Raw genomic sequence first — 26,594 nt, forward strand, 5'->3', positions numbered from 1 at the left:
TTTGAAAACCACAAATTCTGATGCTAAAAAAGTAGATACTGTATGATTCCTAGGTTTTTTTTCCCGACTGTCTTTAAATGCAACACCTCGGCACAGCGTGACAGCGATAGACCCCCCTTTCATTCGACTTGTTGCACTTTAGGTGGTTGTTTCCCGGACATAGTCTACACTTTGAGAGCCGTGGTGTCTATTTTTACTCTCTATCCTTGTGTGCTACGCCCCCAAGTCCTGGCCCCCTCCTCCCTAGAGGGCTGACTACTTTTGGAGCGGCTCTTGAACGTCAAGTGCTCGCTAGCTTGGCCGGGTGCTAGCATACGCCCCCTTCTACCTCCGCTCGCTGGACATCGTAAGTTTGCATTGAAGTTTTTTTCACTTTGTTGCTCCGTAAAAAAAATCAAATTCTGAACGTTAAATTGTAGTTTTGTTAATTAATGTTATCAGGAGAAATTGCGTCACTTGCTTGTTGACTTGTCAATGTGGTGGTTCTTTTTTACGCTCGCGAGGTAGGTCCCTGAATTGGCCATGAAGTCACCTGTTTTTTGTAAAAAGAAAACGAAAAGTGTTTAGGTAGATTTATACCCTTTTTGTGTTACATGTTGTGACTTATTTTGGTCCTCAACAGTTCAAACACTTTTTGACAGGATCCCTGTTTGTGAATTCAATGGAAACTAAGTGTTGCAGTGTGAAATCAAGGAATCTTGTTTGGATCGGCACCAAAATGGCCGTCTACCTGTGGATGATGAACAGTGGTAACAGGTGCTAATATCTTTGCTAACTAAGTGTTTTAAGGCCAATCGCCGCCACAGCTTACTGTGGAACGCCATGAATCAATTTTGGTGTGGTTTTGATGAATCTCAGATGAATGAGGAGTTCCTTTATGTATCTAGAGTCGGCCTCATTGGCAAACCAAAATGGCCGACTCCATGGCGGTTTTTAAATGTAGTTTTAAAAATAAATATATGTATGTATTAATACTTATTTTTCTCGAGTTTTCTTTTACAGCATAGGTTCCTTGATATTTTTTTGTGTGTTCTGATGAATGTGATGATAATCTTATAATATTTGTCAAATCCAACTTATAAAATACGCACTTCCACTTCCTCCAGTATGTTAAAGCCTGGCCCTGATAGGCCCTGATAATCCATTCCAGGGTCAGAACATGGCCATCACATTGTGACGTTGTGCGGATCACAAGGAGTTACTCTGTCATTGCTTTCCCACACCATTGTGGCTCCTGTGTGCTCATCCCCAAGTTAGAATCGATCCCCCTGGTGATCCATGTTGAGCCTCGATATGGGCCCCCTCCCACCTCCAGCTCTAATCAACAATCCCTCCGCTTGTCACATGACCTTTTGCCACTGGCCTGTGCTTTGGCTTGTCTGCAGACAGCGTCACACGGTGTGGTGCATCAGGGAGATCAGGGATGCTTTTCTGGCTCCAGACAAGAAGGTGAGTTCTGGTTGTCGCCATGGTGACCAGTTGTCTTCCATTGGTGTCCAACTACAGCAGTTATGCACTTTATTTGTGTCATATTTTGGCCTCGTTTTGTTCTGTTTTAAGACTCTTCCTGTAGTTGAAGCGCTTGTAGAAAGTGTAACGTGCAAGCAAAACGTGTTTTTTGTTTGGTATTTGGTGAACTTTGCTGCAAACAGGAGCTTTAGCTAGTCAGGGTGCTAAGTCCACGGCTCACGCCTCTTTTGTTCCAGCTCCATTGTGCTTCCTGCGTCAGGCTAAAATATCAGGAATGCTGACGGCTACAGTTCAGGGGAAATACACACACGTGTTAATACATGAGCCCCCCCCCCACGCGCGCACACACACACACGCACATACAAGTGTTGGATGGCTGTTATTTATAATGTGGATTAAAGTCTCAGTCACTCACTGTGTTATGAATTGACTTCCAGGCAGACAACAGTGGCCATGTTTTGAAGAGTGTCATAAATTACGGCTTACATTTGTAACGAAACAACGAGGTAAACCATCCAAATATATTGCCGACTACAACGGATGAGGACGTTGGCATCACCAGCATAGCTATGTGATGCTATAGCATTAGCATACTGTAACAGTCATGTTTTAACATCATGCTGGGTTAACTTATTCACTGAAGGAAAACAAAGCTCTGTTGTTTACAGCTGACGGGATGTATTTTAAGATGTGTAGCAAAGCCTTCCTTTTTCTCTGACGCGGAGAGCGTACAGTCTTTGCCTGTGGCGGCCATCTGCCTCGACTGGCTGGTTATGGGGGCACCGATATAAAGGTGGTAGGAAGTGTTTAGCAGACGGATTAAGTTACTTGCGCGTTGTGGAAAAGACCGGTGAGGGTGCAGACTCATGAGGCAGGTCTGCGTGGACCCAGATAGGAACTTTTGGTGTTGTGTTTCAGTGCAATGGGAGATTCCAGCCTGCTGAGGCTCAGCTTACATTACACAGAGAGCGAGAGAGGTGAAGAGGGTTAGATGAAGTCCACTTTTATTCCTCTTTTAGGACACACTCCATCACCGCCTTTTGATGGACACGTGAGCCAAACAGGACGTATTTGAGTCCCATGGGAGACACTTTTTCCGGTCCAACCAGCTGAACTGAATCCTCGAAAAGGGACGCCATGGAGGACCCGGTCCTGGAACCCAGGTCGGAGCGGATCGCCCGCTACAAAGCGGAGAGGAGGCGGGAACTTGCCGAGCGCTTCGGCAACATGGAGGACTTAACCCCCCAGCAGGTGAACAGAGAGGTGCACGACACCCCCTCGCACCGCCCGGGAGTCAACGGAAAGATGCACAGGGTCCAGAATGGATCGGAATCCACCTGCTTGTCAAGGTGAGTCATGGAAAGACTTGATCAGTATTCACTTCAAACTAGCAGTTTTTGGTCCCCAATCAAGCCAATAATTATTAGTAGTGAGGACATTGTACTAACAAAATATGACTTCTAAATAACTACCATGTGTACCTTACAGGTAGCGCTACATCTATTTGTGGCGGCCCAAATGTATTTGTGGCGGGACACACACACACACATTTACATATACTGTATACACATTGTAGGTAGTTGATATGCTCATTGTTGCAATAACGTCTTCCGCCCTGGCACCCCCTCAGCCAGGGTTCCCAGGACTGTGCCAACACAAGCGTGGAGGCGCCCCCAGTGCAGCAGCTCCACACTCGGGTGTCAGTTGGCCAGCTGAGGACGGCTCTTCTGCAGCAGGCTGGGAGTGGAGGGGAGACGGACAATGTGTATGCTTCACCTTCATGACGCATTCGCACGTCTTAGACAATTTCTAGCACACTAAACCGAACTGCAAATTGCTAAAGAGGCTAATCTGTTCTCCTTGTTTATGTTTGTGTTAGCTGTGCGGCAGATGACGGCAGAGCCACATCCTCTCTGGACCTGGCGGTGAAGCCGGCCTCAGACGGGGGCCGCCGCCGCACACGGCGTTACCTCCCTGGCGGGTCGAGCAGCGCACGTAAAAACAGTGAGCGCTTCAGGACTCAGCCAATCACGGCCAATGAGATGGAGCATACCGGCGGGTAAGTGGCGGTCTTTGCATGACCCGATGTCATTTAGCCGCCGCCATATTTTTTCTGGTGATGTCATTTCACTTCTCTTTCAGGATGGTAGATGCTGAGGAAGAGAAGAAGAGCGAAGGTATGAAAAACAAACTACATCATGCTAGCTATGGTGATGAATTCACATACTGTAGTACTGAAACATGACATGTAAGACATATATACACACATTTCTTTCAAAATCGACAGCTCCATTCATTATACATTATGAAATAGACTGGGTCATATTTTTAGGCCCATGTTCTCGGTGATGACAGATTTACAAGTCAGAGCCATGTACGCCCATAAAAGATGACAAAACTACAAGCAACCACAACCACTGCTTTGAATGCCGTGACCACAAAGAAATCCTCACCGAGGCATCCTACGACTCTGTGACTCTTCCTCTTTTTGTCCCGCAGCCGACGCGAAAACAGATGAAAGAGCCCAAATGAGCGTGGCGGCCAAGATGTCTTTATTTAAAGTAAGTCTTTGTCTCCAAAGCTGAAACAGGACACCCATTGCTATTCATAACCTTCCCCCCCGCTGTGGCAACCGCTCTCATTCTTGTACCGTCAGAGCCATATTAATAGAGGATGCTGCTTTCAATGACATTTCATTCTAAAGCCTCAATGAACTCCTAAACACAACTGCAGCGCTCGTCAGTAAATGAATCCCACACACGGACCGTTTATTGGGGCTGGATGATGAAACTTCACTCATTCCTACCATGTGACGGCCAAATGAGTCACTTCTCTGTCATTGTTTTAAAAGTTAATGGACAGATGTGATTGTAGGAAAGACTAGCTGTCAATCATGATGTTACGCCCACTTTCTATTGTCTTAAAATACATTACATTTCCCAACTAAGTCCCACAACAACTATTTTAGGGAAAATATTGCTTACATTATATTGCTTATTGCTTTTTATTACGCGCTCAAAGTAGTGTTGGACACGTTTAGACATCAACAAAGTTAGCTGGGATAGGCTTCAGCATACCCCTGCGGCCCTAGTGAGTATAAGCGGCACAGAAGATGGATGGAAATACGCTAAAAGTATAGTATTGTCACAGTAGCATTATGCTGTATTGACAAAAACATACACTTTTATTGTGAAAAAACAGCCATAATGGCGCCAGTTTGATTAGTTTTCCAGGTGTAATTACACCAAGAGCCACTGGGGGGGTGATTGAAACATGTCAGCCTTGTTACATGTTCTTAAGCTGTAAAGCTAACATTATGTTGTGATGTGAGTGTAGAAATCTGCTAGCAGTTGTTGCGGCAGGTGTTCAATGCAAAGTCCAGACGTGCGTGACGATGTTGATGGAGACGTGATGTGATTTGGTCCAACAGCTGCGGAGGCCTGATGCTAAAGTTCCATCCAGTACCTCCGCTTTAGCGATGAGGCGAAAATGTGCCACACGTTGCGTTGCCATTGACGACCGTAGCGGCCAGGTTATAATTAGTAGAGCCAGAGAAACCGAAGACGGTGCCACTCGGGTTACACCGTGACCCGTTAGGTTTGGCGACCATGACGCGCCGCCTCGCAGCCAGCTGCTTCCCCTGCGCTCCCTTCGCTCCCTACGGCCTTTACAAATAGAACAAGAGTGCTCGCTGACGTTTTTGTGCTCATGATTTTTTAGGAGGCAGCGGCTGCTGACTGAGCCTGACCCTTCCTTGGTTAAGAAAACACGACTGTCACTATGTCAATATTAATCCTGTAATCAATATTCAATATATACTTATCGTCTATGTCAAACAGCAAGCTGAGTGGCACCCTGAGGACTGTGTATATTAATATAGCTACACACTGTATACCTATTATGTAGTGGATGCTGCCAAATAACAATGAAATATCTTTTTTATTGATATTTCTACCTGCAGGAAATGGAAAAGACGGCCGCACCCGAGGCCTCGGCCTTCCTCAAGCCTCGCTCGGGAAGCATCTGCCACGAACGCAGGGCACGCCGCGGCAATGACCACCGCTTCCTCACTCAGCCAATCACCTGCGAGGAAATGGTGGCCATCAGGTGAGCTCTTTGACCTACTATGCACAGTATGCTCTAATTCTTTTATAAAAATACATACCCGTGTCTTCTAAATGCCAGTCATTGCTAGTATTTTTCACGAGACTGGGGGGGGTTGGATGACATCATAGTGTAATTTGCATAATTGACCCTGACGCATGTGCATGTGATTTTTATAGACTCTGTGGGAAACAAATATGATTGCGGTATATCATCAACATCTTTGAATGCCTTATTTTACTTCATTTAGCCACTGAAAATGCTTTATTTAAACAAAAAATACATACAATATGCATGTTTTTGACCAATAACAGACCCTATGAAATCACCAAACTGTAGTGATTCTAATTTATTTTTAATTAATCTAAAAAAAACACTGTTGAATAGTGTTTTTTGGAGGGGTATCAGCAAAAATGGATTGGCATCAAAAACCATCACCAAATTTGTGTCCAATCCTGCTACTTACCAAACATAAACATGACAATGATAAATAAGCGTAGCAAATCATTCCCATGACATATGCATGAAGCAAGATATGGGGACAGAATGTTGTACATTACAGAAACATAGAAAAAGGAGACAAATTAAAGCCAATATTCTATTATCCACATAAAAAAAATCTTTGAAACGTCAACAAACACAAATTAGAAATGACTAATAACTTCAAGCAACCACCCCTTCATTGAGATCATTGACTATCAGACTATAATCAATGACCCTTCAATTAGAAATTACAGTGTGTATTTTTGACTGCAGTACGCCCCCCCTGCCCCCGGCCGCACCCGAGGAGGCCGACCCTCCACAGTCCGAACCAGCAGAGGGCGACGACGAGGGCTGCAAGCTTAGCGTGAGTGAGAAGCTGGCGCTCTTTAATAAACTCTCCCTACCGGAGGCGCCGGCAGCCACGCATGCTGACGGGCCCCCGGAGAGACGCAGACAGAAGGGGGCCCGCTACCGCACCCAGCCCATCACGGTGGAGGAAGTCAGCCTGGTGAGCCCAGATGAAACCATACCACAAAAATATTATATTCGTGGATGCGAATAATGATGTTTAATGTGTTTGTATTCAGCTCCAGAAAGGCCCCGTGCAGCTTCCCGCCTTGTGTTTGTCCTCTCATCTGTCTGGCAGACAGCAGGCCTCGTCTGTCAACCTGAAGCCCAGCGAGCTGCGTCTAACCCAGTCCAAACCCGACATCAGCCCTATAGAGCCCTGCACCTCCCAGCAGGGGATGCAGCGATGCGAATCTGAGCCCGGTTTGAGAGGAATCCTCAAGAGGAGCCGCTCGGAGCGCAGCAGGATGCCTTGTGCTAACCTGGACGTGCCACAGGAACACTATGAAGCTGTCCCGCACAGAGACGGTGCAGTTGAGGCGAGTACGGATGGACCGACGCCGCCGAGAGGGGGACGTGAGGCTTCGGGAGGCTCCTTGACGGCCGCTCCCTGGAGGCAGAGGGCTCGGAACAGGCGGGAGACAATCTCTTGCATGCCAACACGAGCGCTGTCGGTACATGTTGATCAGCAGGAGGAGAGACCAGATCAGAAGAGGCCAGAGACCACTACATCTGTAGAACACACTGGAAGGTATTTCTATCTCTCTCAGGTACAACATCACAAGTGGACACAAGTTCCCACAGATATAACGTTACCATCCACAGTAAACACTCAGGTATTAGTGTAGATAGATGACCATACAAGTGCATGAGTGCTGCCGGCACTGCGGTTTTGGGATTCATTGATTGTTGAAACGTGTGAGGTGTTCATTCTTTTGCAAGGTAGCGTAATGAAACTTTCTTACCGTCTGGCAACATCCCATACAATTCCCATTCTAATGTGCTGTGATGTCTTTCAAAAGGAACAATGATGAAGACGCTCCAGTGAATGGCAGCACTCCAACGTGCCAGATGATCAACGGTAGCAAGGTAAGAAGCACGGTGTCATATTTTTTTCAACTGCTGCTGCTTTAATTAGAGTATTTGCCATTCCGCGGAAACCAGATCTGGTCCATCTCCAAGCAGTAGCACTCCCATTTCGGCATGGGAGGGGGGGGGGGGGGTCGTTGCAGGCGACTCGTTGTTTGAGATGACGGGAATGTAAATACACCATTCTGGTGGTTTAAATGTTGACCCCCTTCATGACCTCAGCTGGACCTTGTCTTGTCTCTGGTTGCATTTTGATTTTTTTTTTTTATATTTTAGGAAGAAAACTGTCACCCAGAAGGAGCGAAGCCTCAATGTTGGGTGAGTTTCTAGAGACAAATAAAGTGTTAAATAATGTTTATTTTCCCAGCATTTAAATACTCATTGACAATACATATGTTTTTTTTTTTACTTCCCCAGGGACCTGTCTTTGCCTCGGTCTATTCCAGCAGTACACCTCAGTATATTGTGTGCTTCAACCAGGTAAATGTTGCATATTTAACTCCCTTTGCTACCTCAGCCACCAAAGGCTTCTTCCATTTGTATCTCTATTATTCACTTCTGTAAAGACTTGCTGCAGAATTGTGAGAATTGCATGTGTCAGGCCAACAGGGGGTGCTAAAGCGCACGGTCTAGACTTCAGTTGGATGTAACCTCAGATGTCATGTTAATAAAAATTGTCCTCAGACCAACCAGTCCTTTGAGGCACAGGAGGTGGCATCTCCAACCAAGAACCAGAGTCCACCTCAGTGGAGGGAAAAGGTCAGAGGAAAAATCAGCAACACATTTACATGAATTAATTAATTTTTTTCATTAAGAGAAAGAAGTTGGAATTTCTGTATTTCAGTTGCATGAAGTTGAAATTAATGAGATTTTATGAGTATTATGAAAAAAAAAGATGTCAATAAAGTCGTAATTATGAGGAAAATGCCAGACATGGAAAAAAATGTTGAAATGATGAAAAGTCATTTTAGTAGCATAGAGTTAAAATAAAAAAATATAGATTTTGAAGTCATAATATGAAAAAAAACAAAGCAAAATGAAGTATTTTTTGGAAAATGAGGTTGGGGAAAAAGTTTGAATATAATGGGAATAAAGTCATAATACGGGAAAAAAAATTTGACATATAAATATAGTAACTTTTAAAAAAAAATTATCTCTGCAGGCTGAAGAAGATGGGGAGAAGATGTGTCGATTGTTGGATGCAGAAGCAACGAGAGGTGTGTTTTACATTCTTAACATTCACATTTAGATGTATTACCTTTTTATTTTTATCAATGAATCATTGTATGTACTTCCTGGTAGCCGTTTCATCTCCAGAATTAACCAGAAGTCTCACCAGTTGCTACAAGACTCAATCGAGTGACGATCCAGCTCACACGGTTGAAGGTGAGGCCGGTAAAGACCATGTCCGCAACATTAAACCTTCCAAAACGCGTACTTTAATATGCATAGTTGTACTTGCCATGCAGTACCGTCTCACAGTGCTCTACCTTCAGCAGATAACCAGGAAGAGATGCCTTCTGAGAATGGTTTCTCCACCCGACAACCTTCCTCAGATGGGGGGCAGGACTTGGACTTGCTCTGCCAGACCAACACCCCAATGTGGGATGGATTTTTTGTGGATGCCTTCCAGGAATTTCCAAAGTGTCAACTTTGTGTGTGTGTGTGTGTGTGTGCAGGCTGACCTCAACTGTTGCAGAGCACCGTCGGGCCGTGCGTCCATCCCGCCGAACGCAGGGATCCCGCAACCCTCTTCGGGCTTTGGCAGCGCGCGAGGACATCAGGCAGGACTTCATGGGGCTCAACACGACCACTGAGGAAACGACGCAGTCAGAGAAAAGTGAGAGGGAACGTCTGTGGCTTCGCTTTGTTTTCCTTGTCTGGAAGAATCTAACCTGGTGTTTGTCTTTAGGGTCTAATAACTCTTCCAGCGCACACTTGAACACCTCCTCATCATACTCTCCAGATCTACAGGAGTGTCATCCGCCCTTCAGTAGTCCGATGCTGCTTTTCATAAAAGGTCAGCAAACGTAGGCGCTTAATTTTTCTTCACATTATGGTCTTCCTGCTGACGGGCATCTGTGCCGACAGGAAGGCAGCAAGTCCAGGTCCGCCTGGCCGAGCCTTCGGCGAAATCCTTGAACAGCGGAGACTGTTTCCTCCTGGTCACCACAGAGAATTGCATCCTGTGGAGCGGAAAGTCAGCCAACGGGAAGGAGAGAGCAAAGGTACCTGCCACCACGAGTTATTGTTATTGTTCTGGTTCTTCCTTCTTGTTTATGGCCATGTTAGCAGTCTTCCATTCATATGGATGGTGATGGTAATTGGGGTTATTTGGAATTGCACTACTTGGCTGCAACCAGAAGTGGCGCTGTTGATTCAGTTTTAACTCGTTTGTAAAGAAAAACATGACGCCCACTAAGGGAAGTTGAGCTACATTCATGTTATACTGCTCAATGCATCACTGGCATGGAAACAGGTGTTCAGAACATTTAGAGAAACATAAGTAATTAATTTCAAATGTAGTCCGAAGTCCGTACCCTACTACAGTATTCCGTGCTTGTCCCTCAGGCCGCGGAGTTGGCGTCTTTCATTCAGAGCCACAAAGACCTCGGCTGTCAGGCTGCCCAGGTCGTCCACTTGGAGGAGGGCCTTAACTGCGACAGCATCCAGGCCACTGACTTCTGGAACGTTCTTGGTGGAAGGACACCTTCTAGAGGTCATACTTATTTCAAGAGAAAAGAGTTATTCTGTTACGTTGCGTTACTTTGGTGCCCGTCGTTCCCGACAGGAGCGTCTTCACTAGAAGAAGATGAGCTGTACGAACGCGCCGCTGTGGAGTCCAACTGTGTTTACAGGCTGGTGGAGAACCGACTGGTACCTCATGAACAGGCCTGGGCCTCCATGCCGAGCGTGTCCGTGCTGGAGTCCAGTCAGGTCTGAGGCTGAGTGTCCCGATACTTTTGTCCAGCTGAGGCCATATTGAAATGTGTGTGGCGTGTCCAGGCGCTGGTGTTTGACTTTGGCAGCGAGGTGTACCTCTGGCTGGGGAAGGACGTCCCTGCCGGCAGCCGGAACGTGGCGCTCCAGCTGAGTCGGCAGGTGTGGGTCGGCGCCTACGACTACAGCAACTGTCGAGTCAACCCGTTGGATCCCACACGGTGCAGCGCCAACGCACAGTTGTAAGAACGCCTCCTCCGCATGATGGTTTCTTTTTCCTTTTTTTTTTTTAAAGCTTTCTTTATTTTTCAGGAGGGGGGAAGGGCGTCCTGGCTGGGCTCTGTTTGGTGTCATCTTGGAACACGATGAGACGGCTCTGTTCAAAGAGAAGTTTGTGGACTGGACAGGAAGAAGCGAAGCCCAGGAAGAAGCTGCTCCATCGGCTAAAGAGACTCAGGTACTTTGTGGGAACTTATTTACTTGATTCCCAACAGAAAATGTCCTCTGTTTTGTAGTCTCTCTCAGTGCCGCCATCATGTGACCCCCTAAAGCCCTGCGACGCCAAGGCTTTGGTGTCGGGTGAAGCGGCGAGCGAGGACGGAGAGTCCCACACCGTGCTGGCTGGCGTCGACGTCCAGAGGGGCTACGGCGCTGTCACGCTGGAGGGAGGGGAGCGGGCGCAGCTGAGGACAGTGTGCGTGGACACGTGGCACGTCAACGAGTTTGATGACTGCGAGGTCCCCGTGGAAAGCACGGGACAGCTCCACGAGGGAGACTCCTACGTGATCCGTTGGTCGTACAGCATCAGCACCACTGGTCCGTCACATCCTTGTGATGCATATTTACTTCAAAACATCTTAAATTGATGCTTTTTAACATCCAATGCAGACGAGAGTGAACAAAAAGAAAGCACAGCCTTCTTCCTGTGGCGAGGTCGTCATTCCGCTGTGAGCGGACGGGACACTGCTGCCTTTCTTTCCATCGGGATGAACAACAATGAAGAATCACAGGTAAGTCGTTTACAGTGGTTATTATTACTGTACTGCGTTTGTATACTGACTCTTATGTTATGTTCAAGGTTGTGGTCCATCAAGGAAAAGAGCCTCCATGTTTCCTGCAGCTTTTCCAGGGAGGTCTGGTGATCCACAAAGGCCACAGGGAGACCAGCTCTGCTCCAACTGGTGCTGCAAATTCATACCAAGTCCACTCGTTCCCTGTGAAGTGTTATTTAAAGCGATGCTTTGTGTTTAATTTGTAGCAGACCATGTAGGCTCCTGGCGGTTGTTCAGCGTTCGAGGGGAGCTCCCCGACGAGGGTTCGCTGCTAGAGGTGGAGCCCTGCTGTGCAGCCCTGCGCTCCAGGGGCTCGCTGATCCTTGTCAACGGCCAGCAGGGGGTGCTGTACCTGTGGACTGGCTGTAAAGCGCTCGCTAGCTCCCGGGAGGTCGCCAAGACGGCGGTGGACCGCCTTGCTCAAGTGTGAGTGCCTCTTGCTCGTTACACTCCGCTTTCATGTGGATGATAAGTTGGATGTGATGTGCATCAGGTGTCCACCGGAACTGGGTCTCGGTTGTCAAAGCAGCTCAGTGAAAATACACACGGTAGAGGAAGGCTCGGAGCCTGAAGACTTCTGGGCGGGGCTGGGACACATGGACAGGAAGGCCTACGACTGCATGCTGCAAGGTACCCGTCACCACAGCACTGCATCGTTACATCACATAACTCTTATTATCATATTGATACATCACTATACTGTACAGTATTATCACTGCAATAACAGAGTACTACATATACATCAGGACTCTTCATCACCAGGTCATTCACTCGCATAATATTTCCTTTCTGGCTGCCAATCAGATCCAGGCAAATATAACTTCACTCCCCGCCTCTTCCGCCTGAGCGCCTCCTCTGGAAGCTTCTGTGCGGAGGAGCTGCACAGTCCCTTGCGTGTGCCCGGTGTGGTCATGGCCTTGCCCTTTGTCCAGGAGACCTTGTATATGGCGCCACCGCCTGGTGAGAGCAGAGTCTGCACTTTAACCAGCACCGCCATGCAAATAAACCACTCAAATGTAAACCCTCCGCAGCTCTGTTCCTGCTCGACAACCACTTCGAGGTCTATCTGTGGCAAAGAAACCATCCTGTCCAGGAGCAGGAACAGAGGCGGGAAGACAGCTGGCGCAGCGAGAGGAAGTGCGCCATGGAGACGGCACTGCGGTACTGCAAAGGTACAGCTGTGTGATAAAGGAAGGTGGTTCAGGATGAGCTGAAAGTGCCTTTCCCTGTCACAGAGGCCAATCCCAGACGCCCTCCACAGGCCTACTTCATCCCGGAGGGCTCCGAACCTTTGACCTTCACTAATGTGTTCCCCCGCTGGGAGAGGACCCAGGAAGGCCTGGCGCAGGTGTGAACTGGAGCTTTAATGTACGCTTTATTATGTAGCGCACACACACAAGTTATGCAGTAATGTGTGTGTATAGAGACAGAGTTAGCATGATCTCTTTTCAGCATTTCATTTTGTGCCGGATAATTCTTCATCTAAATGCAGAAACTTGTCCAATCAATATCCGCTGTAAAGGCCACGCACCCCAAGAAACTATTATTGTACATTCATCCAAAAATCATCTCAGGGCAGCATGGCCCGATCCAAGCTGACCCCGGTGCGGGACGCCCTGGCCCAGCTCACGCGCACCCAGTATCCCCTGGAGCGGCTGCTGCAAAGCCCCTTACCTGATGGAGTGGACCCACGGCACCTGGAGGTCTACCTGTCGGATCTGGACTTCAAGGTAGGCCCGCGGGAACCTTTCTGACCAGCTCCATTTTAAAACACTATTACATTTCTAATATACTCACACAACAGAATGTCTATGGAAACCAGAAAACATGAGTGGTATATCTGAAACTAACACCCATAAATCAATAACTTCATGTTGTGTTGTTAAATAAGGTTTAAAAAAATAATATTACACAAGAATTATGCTATTTAGATGCGCAACCCAACACCACAGATAGATTGCAGTCCTGCAGGAAACACTTTTTGCCCCCAAAAGCTATTAAATGATAAGATTCCTTACGTAGGCAGGTATATCTAATCAAATGACCAGTGGATGCAAATTAGTAGATTCTTCCCTTTTTAAAAAAATGTCTTTGTTTCCTATTTAATATTTAAAATGTGATCGTTTCAGACCATTTTGGAGATGAAGCAAGAGGACTTTGCCTCCCTGTCAAGCCGGCAGCAAGCTGACCTGAAGCGAAACAAAGGACTGCTTTGCCAAATAACAGACAAATAGTATGTGGAAAACACAAAATATGGTATATTTCAACTTTATTTATGTAATTTATGGACTTTTTAAACACGTACAGACACGTTTCCTATCACTGAATCTGTACAAATCACAGGTAGACCGACTACGGAAATAATTCAGTGACAATTAATAATGTATGTGGTGCATGGGTGCTGAGAATAGATGGAATAAACAATATATACACACGGAAAAAAAAAGGTTAAATGTATTCAGACACACTTGTGACAAACAATTACATTGGCGGACATGTTGGTTTGCTTCATCGCAGGACAACATGAAAACTGTGCTCCGCCTCCAATTTTTTTTCACCTTTTAATGTCACCAGTGAAGAACAAGATGAAGAATGAAAGTGACGTTTCTGAAGTCACACTGGCTCACAAATTGTTGGCCAGGTTCTGATAGTCCGCTCAGCAGCAGAACATTTTCTGGGGCTGGATTAGCTCGCTAAGCCTTCATGTGATTGGATTAAAGCCCACCACCACTGGGAGATGGCCCACTTGAAGGGGACATTTCCAGCTATTGTTACATAAAGTGGGTGCAAAGTGTACATAAGAGAAGATGAAGAATGGATCCATGCGTCCTGTGTTGCGTCTAGATGGCCTGCTCTCTTTGGACTTCACTTCCAGCGAAGCTTCGATCTGGCTCGGAAGCCAACGCCGCTTCCCGCAAGACCACCATGTGGTCTTCGGCTGCGTTCAGCGATTGGTCAATCCAGTCTAGGCTGCCGGACATGTGGCAGGCGTTGCGGGTGACCAAAACCAGGTGGCTGACTGACAGGAGCAGAGCTGTGGCCCTGGGTCGGGAATATAAATCAGACTTTAGGATCAATCCTTAGAGGATGTCGGCAGGGGGCTGCACATTAAAACTGAACTGGAGGACACATGCTAACTTGACTAGCATCAGCAAGATGTGGCTTGGGGTTTATTGTGAGCATCACCACATTAGCTGACATTGACAGCAACAGCGCCACTGCTGGTTGCAGCTAGGTAGTGCAATCCAATTTGCCTTAGTTGCTTTAAAGCAGGAATCATTTTCAATGCAAACAGTCCTGTATTGTTTTTTGTTTTATTTTTTACCCACCTGGCGTCGAGGAGAATGGGGTCCAGAGGCGGGTACATGGAACGCACCACGTCGTCCACCCTGTTCAAACGCAAGGACGTCACTTAACCAGCAGGGTAGCAACAAGAGCATTGATGGCTTTACCTGGGGCTGATACGTTTAGCCACCGTGATGATATCACTCAGGCTGGCCGGGGCTTTGACCTTTGCCCCTGAGCCCATCGTCATGGCGACAAGCTTCTCGGTCAAAGTGTGGCAGATCTATGACAAAATCATTTTCTTAGCATGGATTCATCACACAAGACAAACTAACAAGCTGAGATACCTTCAAAATGGAGATGCAGTGAGAGACCAAACCGCTGGGGTGGACACAAATAAAACATCAAAGATATTTCGTGATATTGAAAAAGACAAGACGAGCATGGGCTGAATGCACGTACGAGGCGTCCTCTATCCAGTCCTCGTTCTCCAGGATGGCCTCGATGTGCGGGTTGGTTATGACCACGTCATCCAGCTCCAGCTCTGATGGCTCGCTTTGGGTCTCCATGGCTCCAATCAGGTCCACCGTGGGCCTAACAGGACACCAAGACCAGATTATGGCCTCTATTAAGTTAACCACAGCGTCTCCCCTACAATTACCAACACAGAAGATGGCAGTAGCTGCATTTGGAACTATCATGGAGCAGCTTTATCTACCTCTGAATGCACTTTAAAACGTTGTTGGTGGTGTACCAGTTTAGCACTTCACTGCTATTACAACATTGGTTCTGTTGTTGCAGTGTTGTGCAAATACTTGTTCATAAACAGCCATGCGGTCAAATAGTGCAGTCCACTTTATCATGTACTCCAAATCATTGTAGTGGAAAAACTATTAACTATCCAATTAATGCTACCAAAATGATCTTATATTGCTAATATCACGGCGTATTTGGTCGCCGTCACTAACTTGGAGTCGAAGTGGTGCAGCAGGTGATGCGGGCGGCAGTAGCGGTGTCGACACACTACCACCAGGGCCACGAAGGACGCCAGGAAAATGGTGGCCAGCACCCCGATGGCCACGATCACCACCGTCTCCATGGCGATCGGACGAGGCCTCCCCGCGGCGGGCCGGAGTCCAAGTGGAAATACAGTAACAAAGGCCGAGCTGCTAGACAGTCCGAGGGTGATTAAGTATGGATGCTCATCTGTGGAAGGGATTCATTGGCAGAGTTCAATACTACATCAGTACTACTTCAGTACTACTACAGTACACCAGCATCCCTCATCTTTGACCCATTCACCTTGTCACCATCATGTCACAACACTAGTTTTTTCATGTTTGGAAACGAAAATGCAAGAACATTGTGTTTTCTTTGCGGCGCCAACACTCTGTTGAGGAATGCTGTAATTCTTTAATCTGATTATTTTTGGGTTAAGTGGCCAGTGTCGTACGGGGCTTTCTCCTGCTCTCCCTATTCAGGACTGTACCAAAATGCTAAAAAAAAAATGAGATGACTTAAACTCGGTAGACTGTAAAATTTGAATTACATTTAAATAAACACAGCAGACATATTATATATTATACACCTGCAGAATCTAAAGGCATCTATACATGGATTTTTTTCTAAAATTGCAATATTTTGCAGCTGAATAAAACTACTGCTCTCTCTATGATACAGTAAATATATCATTGTCTTCCTCATACAGCTTTTAAACAGATACATTGGTTTTTTTTTGGCTCAAATGAAAGCAAATGTGTGATGCAAAGTAGAGGACTCTGTAAAAGGTCATACATTCCACTTTGACCAGCTTTCTGCAACCTCACCCAGCTGTTATTATAATCAAAACAAACGATACTGCATTTCCAATGCAAATGAGAATTTCTTACAAACTGCAGCATATTGGCAAAAAGGTCACAATTGAATGAAACAAACAAAACACTCAAATAAACATGACGTGAAAGCAGCACGTTTCAATACAATCGGTAATTACAAACAGAAATATGACTCACCTTAATATTTTGTTGCATTTAGCAGATTCCTTTTCCTCGCAAAAAAAGAAACAAAAAAAATGTCCTCCTCCCTCTCCAGCAGCGGGATGGGGGTGGAGACGGCGCCGACATCTCCAAACAAAGTGGAACTTGAAGGCGCCTCAAGGTTCAGCCAATGATAAAGCTACAAGGGAACTTGAAACCTCAGCCATCAGACGTGTGCAGACTTTGAACGCCAGAGGGCGCGCCAACACCATTTAACCACCTTCATGATGGGACCAGATCCCTTACAAAACCAATACACAGGATGTCATTTAAGTTTTGAACTCATAGCGTTTCTGTAAAGGATAAACCTTTTCATAGTGACTCATATATAGACGTAATATTGAGATTACATTTTGATTACATACTTCAAAACTGTTGTAGTAATATTGTTGACCGTAATTGCCCTTTGTTTTGGTTCCACAGTCTAGCACTTGTTGGCCTGCGATGTGACGCGATGACGTCACACTCCACCTGAAAGTAACCTGGCGAAAGCTAAACTAACCAAGCTAAGCTAACATCACGTCATAATGTAATGTCATATTTGCTATCAACATTTATTCTGTATACTGTGTGATCCAGCTCGAGCGACAGTGTGTTCCTTGTTGATGCCTTAGTTCCGGGTTGTATGCTCTTATTTTGTATTTACTTCCGTTTTTTGGGCCGTTCTGTTTACTCGCACGTGCTACTTTCTTTCTCATACTCAGGTACGTGTGGCGTTTCTGCTTGTCGGAGTATTGTAAGTGGCAATGTTACTGTCGCACAGCAGCTATTATGAAAATGTACATCTTACCTACAATTGAGTATCATCTTTCGCATCAACATGTGACACAAAATGTGTGTTTTTTAATACGTTATAGGACGAAGTACTTGGAGGGCCTGCCTCTCAACATGGCGGCGCTGTCGTCACTCCACCAGCAGGTGAGGTCAAACGCTAAATGCTGCTGTCGTCTTTACGTTATGCCTCTGCGCCGACTTATGTGCACTTTTAGTTAGCTGTTATTGTTCTAATCAGTTCCTTTTACAGACGAGTTTAGTTTTTCTTACATGACTTCGACAGGCCACGAGCAGAGTGGTCACGTGACGTTTAGACGTTATGAACGTTAAGTTAAATGGGTTTCATCACAGTCTCAATACAATACAATGCAGTGCAGTTGTTTACCCCCAGTATCATCACATAAGGTTAATGTATTGTTCTTTTTTGCAGGAGGTGGACCAAGATGGCATCAGATGTGACAGACAGCATCACTATGAAGGTTCATGTGACAGAAAGCATCACTATGAAGGTTCTTCACTCCCTTTTTCTTCTCTCTTAACTGTAATGTATTCTGGTTATAGGCTAGTCACCTAATTAACGACCCGCACCCACTATTAGTTTAGCCACGCTGCCAGCTGAGATAATTCCACTCGCTCTCAGCGTGGAGGCGGCACAGTCTGGGTTAGCGTGCCGCCAACACAGGTGTTAGCGCTGCGCTCTCACGCTTCACCGCCGTAATATGTCAGCTTGCGTAGAACATTCCCATAGTTTGCTATTATTGGTCATCTCGTATCTCTCTTTTGATAATTCATCATCATCATCAAGAGGGGGGGGGGTTAACGAGCAGACTGGCCTTATCAGGGAGCGGGCGACCAGTGGCTTCATCTCCAGATGAGAGAAGCCGTCAAGATGTAAATTAACTATTTTCTGACATGACAGCCAGGAAGCGGCAAATACTGGACATGCATATTTTACCATTTACTCCCCACAGAGCAAAGCTGACCTTTGACACCTGACCCAATGTGGTCAGTAGAGCAGGCTTCCGGAATCCCGTTTTTCAGGACAGGACGGCTAAAATGCATCGAAAAGAAAAAACGGTATGCCCCAAGTTGGGCCCAAGCGCTCCCATTTGTGTGCTGGGAGAACTTGGTGGTGGTTTTGTCTTTTTGTATGAAAAGGAACTACTCAGAACTTTCCATCAAGGACTTTGTTGCCATTTCCGTACAAACCCGCTGCGCTTGTCGCCCACACGCATCAAGCCTCGCTATTATCTTGTCTCTGGAAAATTGCTTCGCAAAGGCTCGCAGCGTTTTTCTTTTGTTTTAGACGTCAGTAAGTGACAATAACACTAGATTACTATATTAGATTAATAAGGATCTGCCAGATCTGCACCCTGGTCCATCAGGGCTTCGACACACGAGCCGGCCTGTGGGCTCGCAAAGGTTGGTTGACTTTGAAGACTTTATTTAAAATTCAAATAAAAGAAAAGATTCATGTAATTGAAAATGCCGTATCAGCATATTTATATCACTTCCCTTTTCTCACATATGTCCCAAACTTTATTTGAATAAGCTTTACCACTAAGCCTGCCTTATACTCTCTGCAGTTGATGAAACACCCCTGACCACCAATTGTCTGCGTAGAGAGTCTTTGATGTGTGAGCTCTGCAGCTTCCAAGCAAGGACGGATCCATGTTTTTGCTGCAAACCGGGATTATACAATGGTGCTGGGTGGGGTGCACTCGGATTACCGCTGATGGGGGGGGGAGAGAAAAAAGCGTGTCCTTGAGAAGCAAAGACTCCAGCAGGCTCTCAGCCAAGTATTTCTCCAGTAGCTTCTTTAGTGATGCTTCTTGGCAGGGAAAGACTCAAAGCATCTTTCCTCTTTTGTTGCTCCGGTTGGAGATAACAGGATGTCGTTGTGCACTCATACCGCGGTCTTTGCTCGACAAATGCTCTAACATGTTTGCATCTATCGTTCCATTACAAGTGTGGTCATATTAATGCATGTTTGCACAGTTCCTCTATGCATACACAATGTCTCGTAATGTCGGACGCCTGATGCGGTAGAATATGGAGCTCATGTTATCTGGTGATAGTCATACAAGTTAAAAATAAGTACTCAGCTGTGTGAAAGCAGCTAAGGGATAATATACTTTAGAATAGTCAGTGTACAGCTTGTGCCGTCAGCACCCAGGAGCTCTTAATAGCCCTGTTGACTCATTTCCATTGGATAGGAAATCATTCTTTCATTCATTTTCTACCGCTTATCCTTACGAGGGTTACGGTGGGTGCTGGAGCCTATCCCAGCTGTCTTCGGGCGAGAGGCTGGCTATACCCCGGACAGGTGGCCAGCCAATCACACGGCACATATAGACAAACAACCATTCACACTCACAGTTATACCTATGGACAATTTGGAGTCGGCAATTAACCTAGCATGTTTTTGGAATGTGGGAGGAAGCCGGAGTGCATGCAAACTCCACACAGAGATGACCCGAGGGTGGAATTGAACCCCGGTCTGATAGGAAATCAATACTGTAAATTATTTTGCACGTTCCCTGTATCTGTTGATTTTATTTCATATTGACAAATGACGTACCATTAGGGCCTGAGCACCAGATATAGCGGTGCAAAAGCTCGTTCGAAAACGCTGTTGTTGTGACTTCCCTCCCATTTTTGAGCGCCTTACCGTGCATGAACCAAACTTCACTCGCTTGCACCCCTTTAAAAGATTAGCCGTTGCCACTAGTGTCGCTTATTCGGTGGAAGCGTCAATCATAACACAATGCACAACAGTCTTAAGAACCAATATTCCCAAATAAACACGAAGTCAGCCATTTTGGTCGGTGTTGGCGGGTTGCATTTCAACAACTCAATCTTGGGACCCAATACACGACTGAAGCTATGCGTATTATTTTACTCCAAGATTTTTCCAATTCAGTAGTATGACATAAACATGGTGCAGCGCCCAAATGAGTCACCCCAAATAGATTTTTTTGTGTGATGTAATATTAGAATGTCACGATGACCTCCACGGTTTGGTGACTTAGCAAGCTATTCAAGCATCTAGTAGCATATATTGGAATAATGTGGAAAGCTATACCATGATCCAAATACAATGGGGGTGTCTACGTGCAACAGGAACAGGAAGTTCAGTAAAAATAAATAAATATTCAGATGAAATTTGTATGTTTTCCTTTTGTGACGTATCTGTTTCAGGCGCAGTTTCCAAACGACCGATTTTGCACCAGTATCAGATAATACCGTACAACGATAGCCAAGCCTATTCCCAACACGGCCATCATCAGCGCTAATGCTATTGCCTGCACTCTCTTCCTCCCAACAGTTGTAATTTAATTTTATTGAAGCAAAAAAAAGGGGATTACTCACCTCTCGCTTTTCTTATCTGCACATCGCACGGCTCCTAATCTCTCAGCAAGTTGGTGCCGAAGAGAGCGAGGAGACTTTTTAATCGTTTTAGCCGCTATCGGTGGATCCGCCGCTTTCTCACGCAGCTCACAACGAATCGAGACTTAAACAGACTTTATGGAGGTTCAGGTCATTTTCTCAGCAACTTTGGTAAGGCTGGATCCCTTAGCCAGGTACTCTTCAGATAAACTAAGCATTGGCTGCTCTTTTCTTGTACCTCCTTTAAGGCCTTCCCTACATGCAGCAAGTTTTCCAATAAATACTGTCGGCTTATTTTTAGTCGGTGTGTACCGGCACTGCAAACGACTCACCAGGCTGGCGCTAACACGAGTGCCAATGCAACATGAGAGGTCGGGGCTGGTACAACTCTTTTATCCACGGCTATTCTCGGCAATCTTCAATCAGATTTTGCCTGACGACTACCAAAATCTGACTCTTTTGTTATCCACATTTTTTAGTCATTGTACAGAAGTGCACCGCGTATTACTGTATTAGCGCAATCTGTGCTTTTAAAAAATGTAGGATGGCTAAACTTTGCCGGATTCCAGGACTTGAATTAAATTTTTAATGTAAATTATTGCACTCATATACAATACGGCTCATCATTGCACCTAACCAAACGCCCTTGTGTCATTCCTCAAAGTCAAATGTCCAAACAAGGAAGATTTGTCGCTTTTAATAAGATTTGTCGTGTTATTACAAAACCCGGAAGTCATTGTCCCCAAGCGCCGTCGCTACTCTGACGTCACCAGTTGACTCTGTAGGTCTTTGCTAGCTAACAGTTACACCACTAGTCTCTGTTTTTTTTTTTAAATTGACTACGCAGTCAAAATAACCCACCACAGGGCCAAAGAAAGTTGTAATCATAGCACAGCACACAATTCCCCAGATACCCTTAACTTGGATGTAGTTCGGTTTTGGATGTAGGTTTGTTTATTTTTTTGTACGCTATGTCATGCGATTAGCATTAGCTTTTTGTAGCAGCAAGTTACAAGGCTGTTTAGGCAGCAGCCATGGCAACAGCAATCATTGCGGTCTTTCGTTTACTACGTGGCCTTCCTCTTTGTTGACTTCATCGCCGCCGTACACTGTCGATGTCGCATGGCCGATCCCGCCTCCATCAGGGTTTCCCCTTCCCACCAGGACCGCTCGTTGTCCCATCATTACCATCACCGCCGCCATCATCCCAGTCGAATGCGCTGTGTATTGTTGACAGTGAGCCATCAGCCACCCTCTAATCTCCGTAATCACGCCCCGCCTTGATTGTATCGCTCGCTTCGCGACCCCCCCCCCCCCTCTCCCCAAACAACCGATCTCACACGCCGCCAGCTGTGAAGCCCACTTGAGTGCAGAAAGGCCAAGCCTACGTGACCAAAGCGTGCACTGATCCCGCTCTGTGGTCTATTGATCTGGCCTGCGGTTTGATTGATGCCGTCTTTAAAAATTCATTAGTTTGTGGCGCGAGGGAGCTGCAGGGGCAGCCGCAACTTCGGCAGGGTACATTTGTCTGTTGAGACCGACCGGAACCAGGAAGGCAGTCATGAGTGGGCCACTCGTACTGCAGGAAAACCCCATGCATACGTATGCTGTATAGCATCGCTCTCCGGTTCTTATTGATTGCTGCTGACGTTCCACTTTGGTCCTCATCCGTCATCTCAACATGCGTGAAATACATGCACGTCATTTGGAAGCCGCATGCGGTGCTTCAATTATCTCTACGCGTCCTGGATCATCCATCAGCCCAAAGGAGATTTTGACAGGAACACAATTATGTGTATCTGGTGACCAGCAGCCGCATCGCCTCCACCAGACCTTTGGTCTTCGGTCTGGTCTGTGGATTTGGCTTCCACCAAAGATGTTTTTATTTTTGTTGTTGTTGTTGTTGTTTGCGTTCGTTCTTTCTGCCCGCCTGGTGACGGGAGTAGGATCCAAATTAGTTCTCACAGATGAAGCCTGACGCTTTGAAGCTGCTGTGTTCCTGTGCGTGCTGGGCCTAATGACGCAGCGTGGGAGGAGCCCAAATTAAATGGAGTGGAATTAAAACTCCCAAAAAGCACATCAATCATAGACCAAGTCACAGGTTCGATCCCGCCGAGTGCCAACACGCCACAGGACTGATTCTATTGCTATTTGCCTGTTTTCTGGATGGAAAAATGTAGCGCATTCCAAGATCGACATTTGGGAACGTGAAGCCAATTTAAAGCAATTTGTGTCACCATTTATTCTCGTGTTCTTATTCGTGCGCACACGCGGGGTTTTTCTCTCACATTTCTTACAATCTGCTCCCCGATAACGGCCAACTATTTTATTTGAATGAAACTAGAGAAATACGTCAGGAAAAAAAAGATTTAAAAATTACAAAATTCCAGTATGAAACCCATTAATGACGGAACTTCGGCAATGTTACATTTCCTGGTTATGTACACACTATTTGGTTACCTGGAATATCGCTTTAGTGAAACTGAGCATTGCTGTTGTCGTGACCAGGTTGGGAATAAAGTTATAAAAAAAAAAACCAATGCTGTCAATTAGCATCTCGCAGCTCATAACGGTCATCATAAATCATGGAGCTTCAACTGCGGATTCACCTGGATCAATGTATCCGTGTGTGTGTGTGTGTGTGAATCGCAGCATGTGGTCAAACTCCTGACAGAAACCACGATGCCATTAAGTCTCGCTAATTGATTCTTTGCGGCTAATTAGAGCAGAGATGCTAAATTAGCGCGTCAGCACTTAGCGGTGAACGATAACACGGCAGAATCAATCCAAAGCGATGACACACGCTAAATGGACGTTTGTGCCGACTCATCCTCGTCGTAGCTCGTTGCACAAAAGCACGCACACCCCCAGGCCAAAGCGAGCAGATGGCGGGCCCCCGCAGTCTGAGCTGGCGGCTCCCCCGCGGTGGATTGTGGGTCATGTTGATACCGCCGGCAGAGCGCAGGGAAAGCCTCGGCCTGCCAGGAGCCGTGACACGCCGCAGAGCCTGGCGGCGCTTTGAAGCTGGGAAATGAGAATTTTACCTCACCTCTGCTTCCTCGCCCACTCCCACAGCAGAGTGGGGAAGAGTTCAAACACGGCGTTCCACTCGGGGGCCCAGAGACGCCTACACTTTGTTCAGCGAGAGTGGCGCGCAGACGCTAGGATGTCGTATTTTGCTTTGTAGGACAATTAATTAAAATGTGATGAGTGTGCATGCGTTAACGACATCGCGGCGCCGTGGAGCAAAATGGCACCTTTGGCTAGTTTCAGAACATACATGGGAAATGCGCCGTGTAGAACAGGGGTCTCAAACTCAATTTACTTGGGGGCCACTGGAGCTCGGGTCTGGGTGAGACTGGGCTGCATCAGGTTTTCCAAAAAAAAACGCATTTATTAAAAACAAAAAAATTAAAAAACTTTGCTTTTTGTTCCAATTTTCTACAAGAAAAGCTCTGATAAAACATTCCACTGTTCTCAAATATCTTACTTTTTATTTTTCTACACAAAATGAGATGAAAAATAAACAAATCAAGAATAAAGAAAATCAATCAGTAATAAATAAATAAATATAATAATAATAATAAAACGGCAAATAATAAAAACTTAAGAAACCACATATAGTTGGTGGGTATACAAATTACTTTTTTCAGATTAAAATGAACAAAGCATTATTAGAGCCCTGTAGACATGACAAAACACCACTATAGTCACATTTATACTCTTTTTATTTACAACATATTGCGCAACTGCAGGGTCTTGAGACACATGCTAACTCGCAAACTAGAGAGCTAGCGACCTAAACGGTAGCCTTCAAGTTATTTCCTTTAAACTTAAATAGCCAAAAACTTACCACTTCCACACGGATAGGGAGGATAACTATTAACAGTTATTTAACTAGCAGAGAATCATATTAGCGTGGGATACTGTACATAAACCTTGTCATTGCAAGCTAACATTGTTGAAATATCATATATACACCCAAGGTAAATCAAAACTGGCATATAGTGTATGGTATTGTGCATTTACACATTGACTTCTCATTGGCTCCCTCTGCTGGATTCATAGCTGCAGCACTCTTTTTACCCCTGCAGATAGCGCCATCAAACCACGTTCTATTTCTATTTACTGAATAGGGATTTTTAACATTAGCGCTCTGTTGACATAACAACCCTATAGTCACCTTTACATTTGTATTACCCAGGGATGCTAACGACAGATTTTCCTAAACGTGATTGACACATGCCTTTCAAAGCCCATCCATCATCTGGGTTGTTGTTTATTTTGTACAGTAGTACACCTACCTTGTGTAATGTTTGTGTGTCCAATCAAATCACCTCATTTTAGTTTCACTTCCTTCTCTTCTGCATCCACAGTAGGTTGGTAAATGAGATGCTTGACTTCCTGTTGCGGTTGTGCCTTTTGAAGCGAGCGTGTCAATGTGTTTTGCGAGAAGATAGATGGCGGCCGGCGAGCCGGTTGAACGTTCCCGACGCTCCAACTGTAGCGTAACTAAAGAGTCGAGGGCAGACGCAACTGGAGTACGTCCTCCATTGTTGTTCCTCGTCTTTGCCAAATTCATTGGCGCCTTCCACAGTATCGGCACGGTGCTACTTCTGCAGTGTGATGTAAACAATCAAACCGCGTGAAGGCACGCGGTGAATAAATAAACAATGTTTATGTAACGTGTTGGAGAATCATGGCACGCTACATGGACTAGCGCAGAATCTCACACCTTCTGTCTCCGTCTCGCACCCGCCTCGCCGCTCCACAGGGGAATGCCGTACTAATATCATGTGTGAAGATGCCGATGGGAGTTTTGGATCTTGTGGTATTTGTTGACGTCCCCCCGTGGAAGCCGTACGACAGTGCTGGAAATGACCACAATTATTATCCTGCCTCTGGACTTTTTTTTATTTATTATGATATGACGCCGAAGCTGTTAAATGGCGCATCTAATGGAGCTCTACTGTGGACTTTTATTAAGATTGTTAGTCGGAACTTATAGCTGTGCTACTTATGACCTAAGCTACTTACACTGTATGAACAATACCTGACGGACATATCAAATACAGTGATAAAAGAGATGAAATGCAAGAATTAAGCAATAATTAAAAAAAAAAAAAAACTTAGTGGGAGGAGGAAGTTTCTGGGACGAGCCCACTGCACCACAAATGATCTCTGTCCATTCCACAGGAGCAGATCCACTCACAGATACCATCTTTATCCTTGACGATGGTCGCAGCCTGGAGCAGGCGGGCAGCCATGTTGGTCAGCCTTTGGGGGAAAAGGTAAACAACAAAAGTGACAGTTCTTGTAATTATCATTATTTGCACAATATGTGTATATATATTACTATATAATATTTATATTTTACTCACATAATTTCTTCTGCAAGCCATTTAAAAAAATAATTCCTAAATATTCCAACTGTATGCTCTTAAAATTACTTATGAAATATCTTCCCTTAATTTATTATAATACGTTATTTTTGTAAAATCATTATTTTTTTCTCGTTAAAACTTTTTTTTCCTCAGCGTTTAGACTTTATTCTTTCAAAATGCACCCGGGCCGCACTTTGGACACCCCTGAAGTAAGTGAATTTAGGCCGGAGTGTTCCAGC

General features: G+C 45.6%; 3 protein-coding genes across 6 annotated transcripts in view; 2 read left to right on the plus strand and 1 right to left on the minus strand.

Annotated features, from left to right (window-relative positions):
• The first annotated feature begins 78 nt into the window (after positions 1-78).
• On the plus strand, positions 79-14,303 carry svilc (supervillin c). The gene is made up of 34 exons (XM_058048312.1): positions 79-346; positions 1,386-1,449; positions 2,490-2,819; positions 3,101-3,235; positions 3,350-3,529; positions 3,613-3,647; positions 3,970-4,031; positions 5,432-5,577; positions 6,331-6,565; positions 6,645-7,156; positions 7,428-7,494; positions 7,771-7,812; positions 7,912-7,974; positions 8,179-8,253; positions 8,657-8,711; positions 8,797-8,880; positions 8,991-9,096; positions 9,174-9,334; positions 9,407-9,514; positions 9,586-9,722; positions 10,066-10,213; positions 10,286-10,431; positions 10,501-10,676; positions 10,747-10,891; positions 10,950-11,250; positions 11,323-11,444; positions 11,513-11,615; positions 11,693-11,912; positions 11,980-12,116; positions 12,291-12,446; positions 12,518-12,658; positions 12,722-12,834; positions 13,061-13,216; positions 13,616-14,303. The coding sequence occupies exons 3-34, from the start codon at positions 2,608-2,610 to the stop codon at positions 13,718-13,720; spliced, it is 4,584 nt and encodes a 1,527-aa protein (XP_057904295.1). The 5' UTR covers positions 79-346; positions 1,386-1,449; positions 2,490-2,607; the 3' UTR covers positions 13,721-14,303.
• On the minus strand, positions 13,749-17,724 carry tmem98 (transmembrane protein 98). 3 transcript variants are annotated; one of them, XM_058048322.1, is made up of 8 exons: positions 17,598-17,724; positions 16,784-17,048; positions 15,740-15,977; positions 15,234-15,365; positions 15,119-15,152; positions 14,939-15,054; positions 14,816-14,875; positions 13,749-14,528 (listed from the first exon to the last, which is right to left on the minus strand). In XM_058048322.1, the coding sequence occupies exons 3-8, from the start codon at positions 15,868-15,870 to the stop codon at positions 14,327-14,329; spliced, it is 675 nt and encodes a 224-aa protein (XP_057904305.1). In that variant the 5' UTR covers positions 15,871-15,977; positions 16,784-17,048; positions 17,598-17,724; the 3' UTR covers positions 13,749-14,326. The 3 variants fall into 3 exon arrangements, with proteins under 3 accessions (XP_057904305.1, XP_057904306.1, XP_057904307.1); XM_058048323.1 differs by having other exon boundaries at positions 17,602-17,717; XM_058048324.1 differs by having other exon boundaries at positions 16,784-16,946; positions 17,598-17,692.
• LOC131102781 (zinc finger protein 281-like) overlaps positions 17,240-26,594 on the plus strand; it is a 66,919-nt gene continuing 57,564 nt past the window's right edge. For both annotated transcript variants that reach the window (XM_058048313.1, XM_058048314.1), the window contains exons 1-4: positions 17,240-17,511; positions 17,665-17,725; positions 18,012-18,090; positions 26,168-26,262. The gene's annotated coding sequence lies outside the window, so the exon portion shown is untranslated. The remainder of the gene's footprint in view (positions 17,512-17,664; positions 17,726-18,011; positions 18,091-26,167; positions 26,263-26,594) is intronic.

The sequence above is a fragment of the Doryrhamphus excisus genome, chromosome 15, assembly GCF_030265055.1.
Source record: "Doryrhamphus excisus isolate RoL2022-K1 chromosome 15, RoL_Dexc_1.0, whole genome shotgun sequence".
Lineage (NCBI taxonomy): Eukaryota > Metazoa > Chordata > Actinopteri > Syngnathiformes > Syngnathidae > Doryrhamphus > Doryrhamphus excisus.

Bases quoted from the DNA above. Each gene is read 5' to 3' on its own strand.
- svilc (XM_058048312.1), top strand. From the start codon at position 2,608: ATGGAGGACCCGGTCCTGGAACCCAGGTCGGAGCGGATCGCCCGCTAC. The intron at 4,032-5,431 runs GTAAGTCTTTGT...TTCTACCTGCAG, and splicing joins CCAAGATGTCTTTATTTAAA to GAAATGGAAAAGACGGCCGC. The intron at 7,495-7,770 runs GTAAGAAGCACG...TTTATATTTTAG, and splicing joins AGATGATCAACGGTAGCAAG to GAAGAAAACTGTCACCCAGA.
- tmem98 (XM_058048322.1), bottom strand. From the start codon at position 15,870: ATGGAGACGGTGGTGATCGTGGCCATCGGGGTGCTGGCCACCATTTTC. The intron at 15,366-15,739 runs GTTAGTGACGGC...GTGTCCTGTTAG, and splicing joins CTGCACCACTTCGACTCCAA to GCCCACGGTGGACCTGATTG. The intron at 15,153-15,233 runs GTACGTGCATTC...TGTCCACCCCAG, and splicing joins GACTGGATAGAGGACGCCTC to CGGTTTGGTCTCTCACTGCA.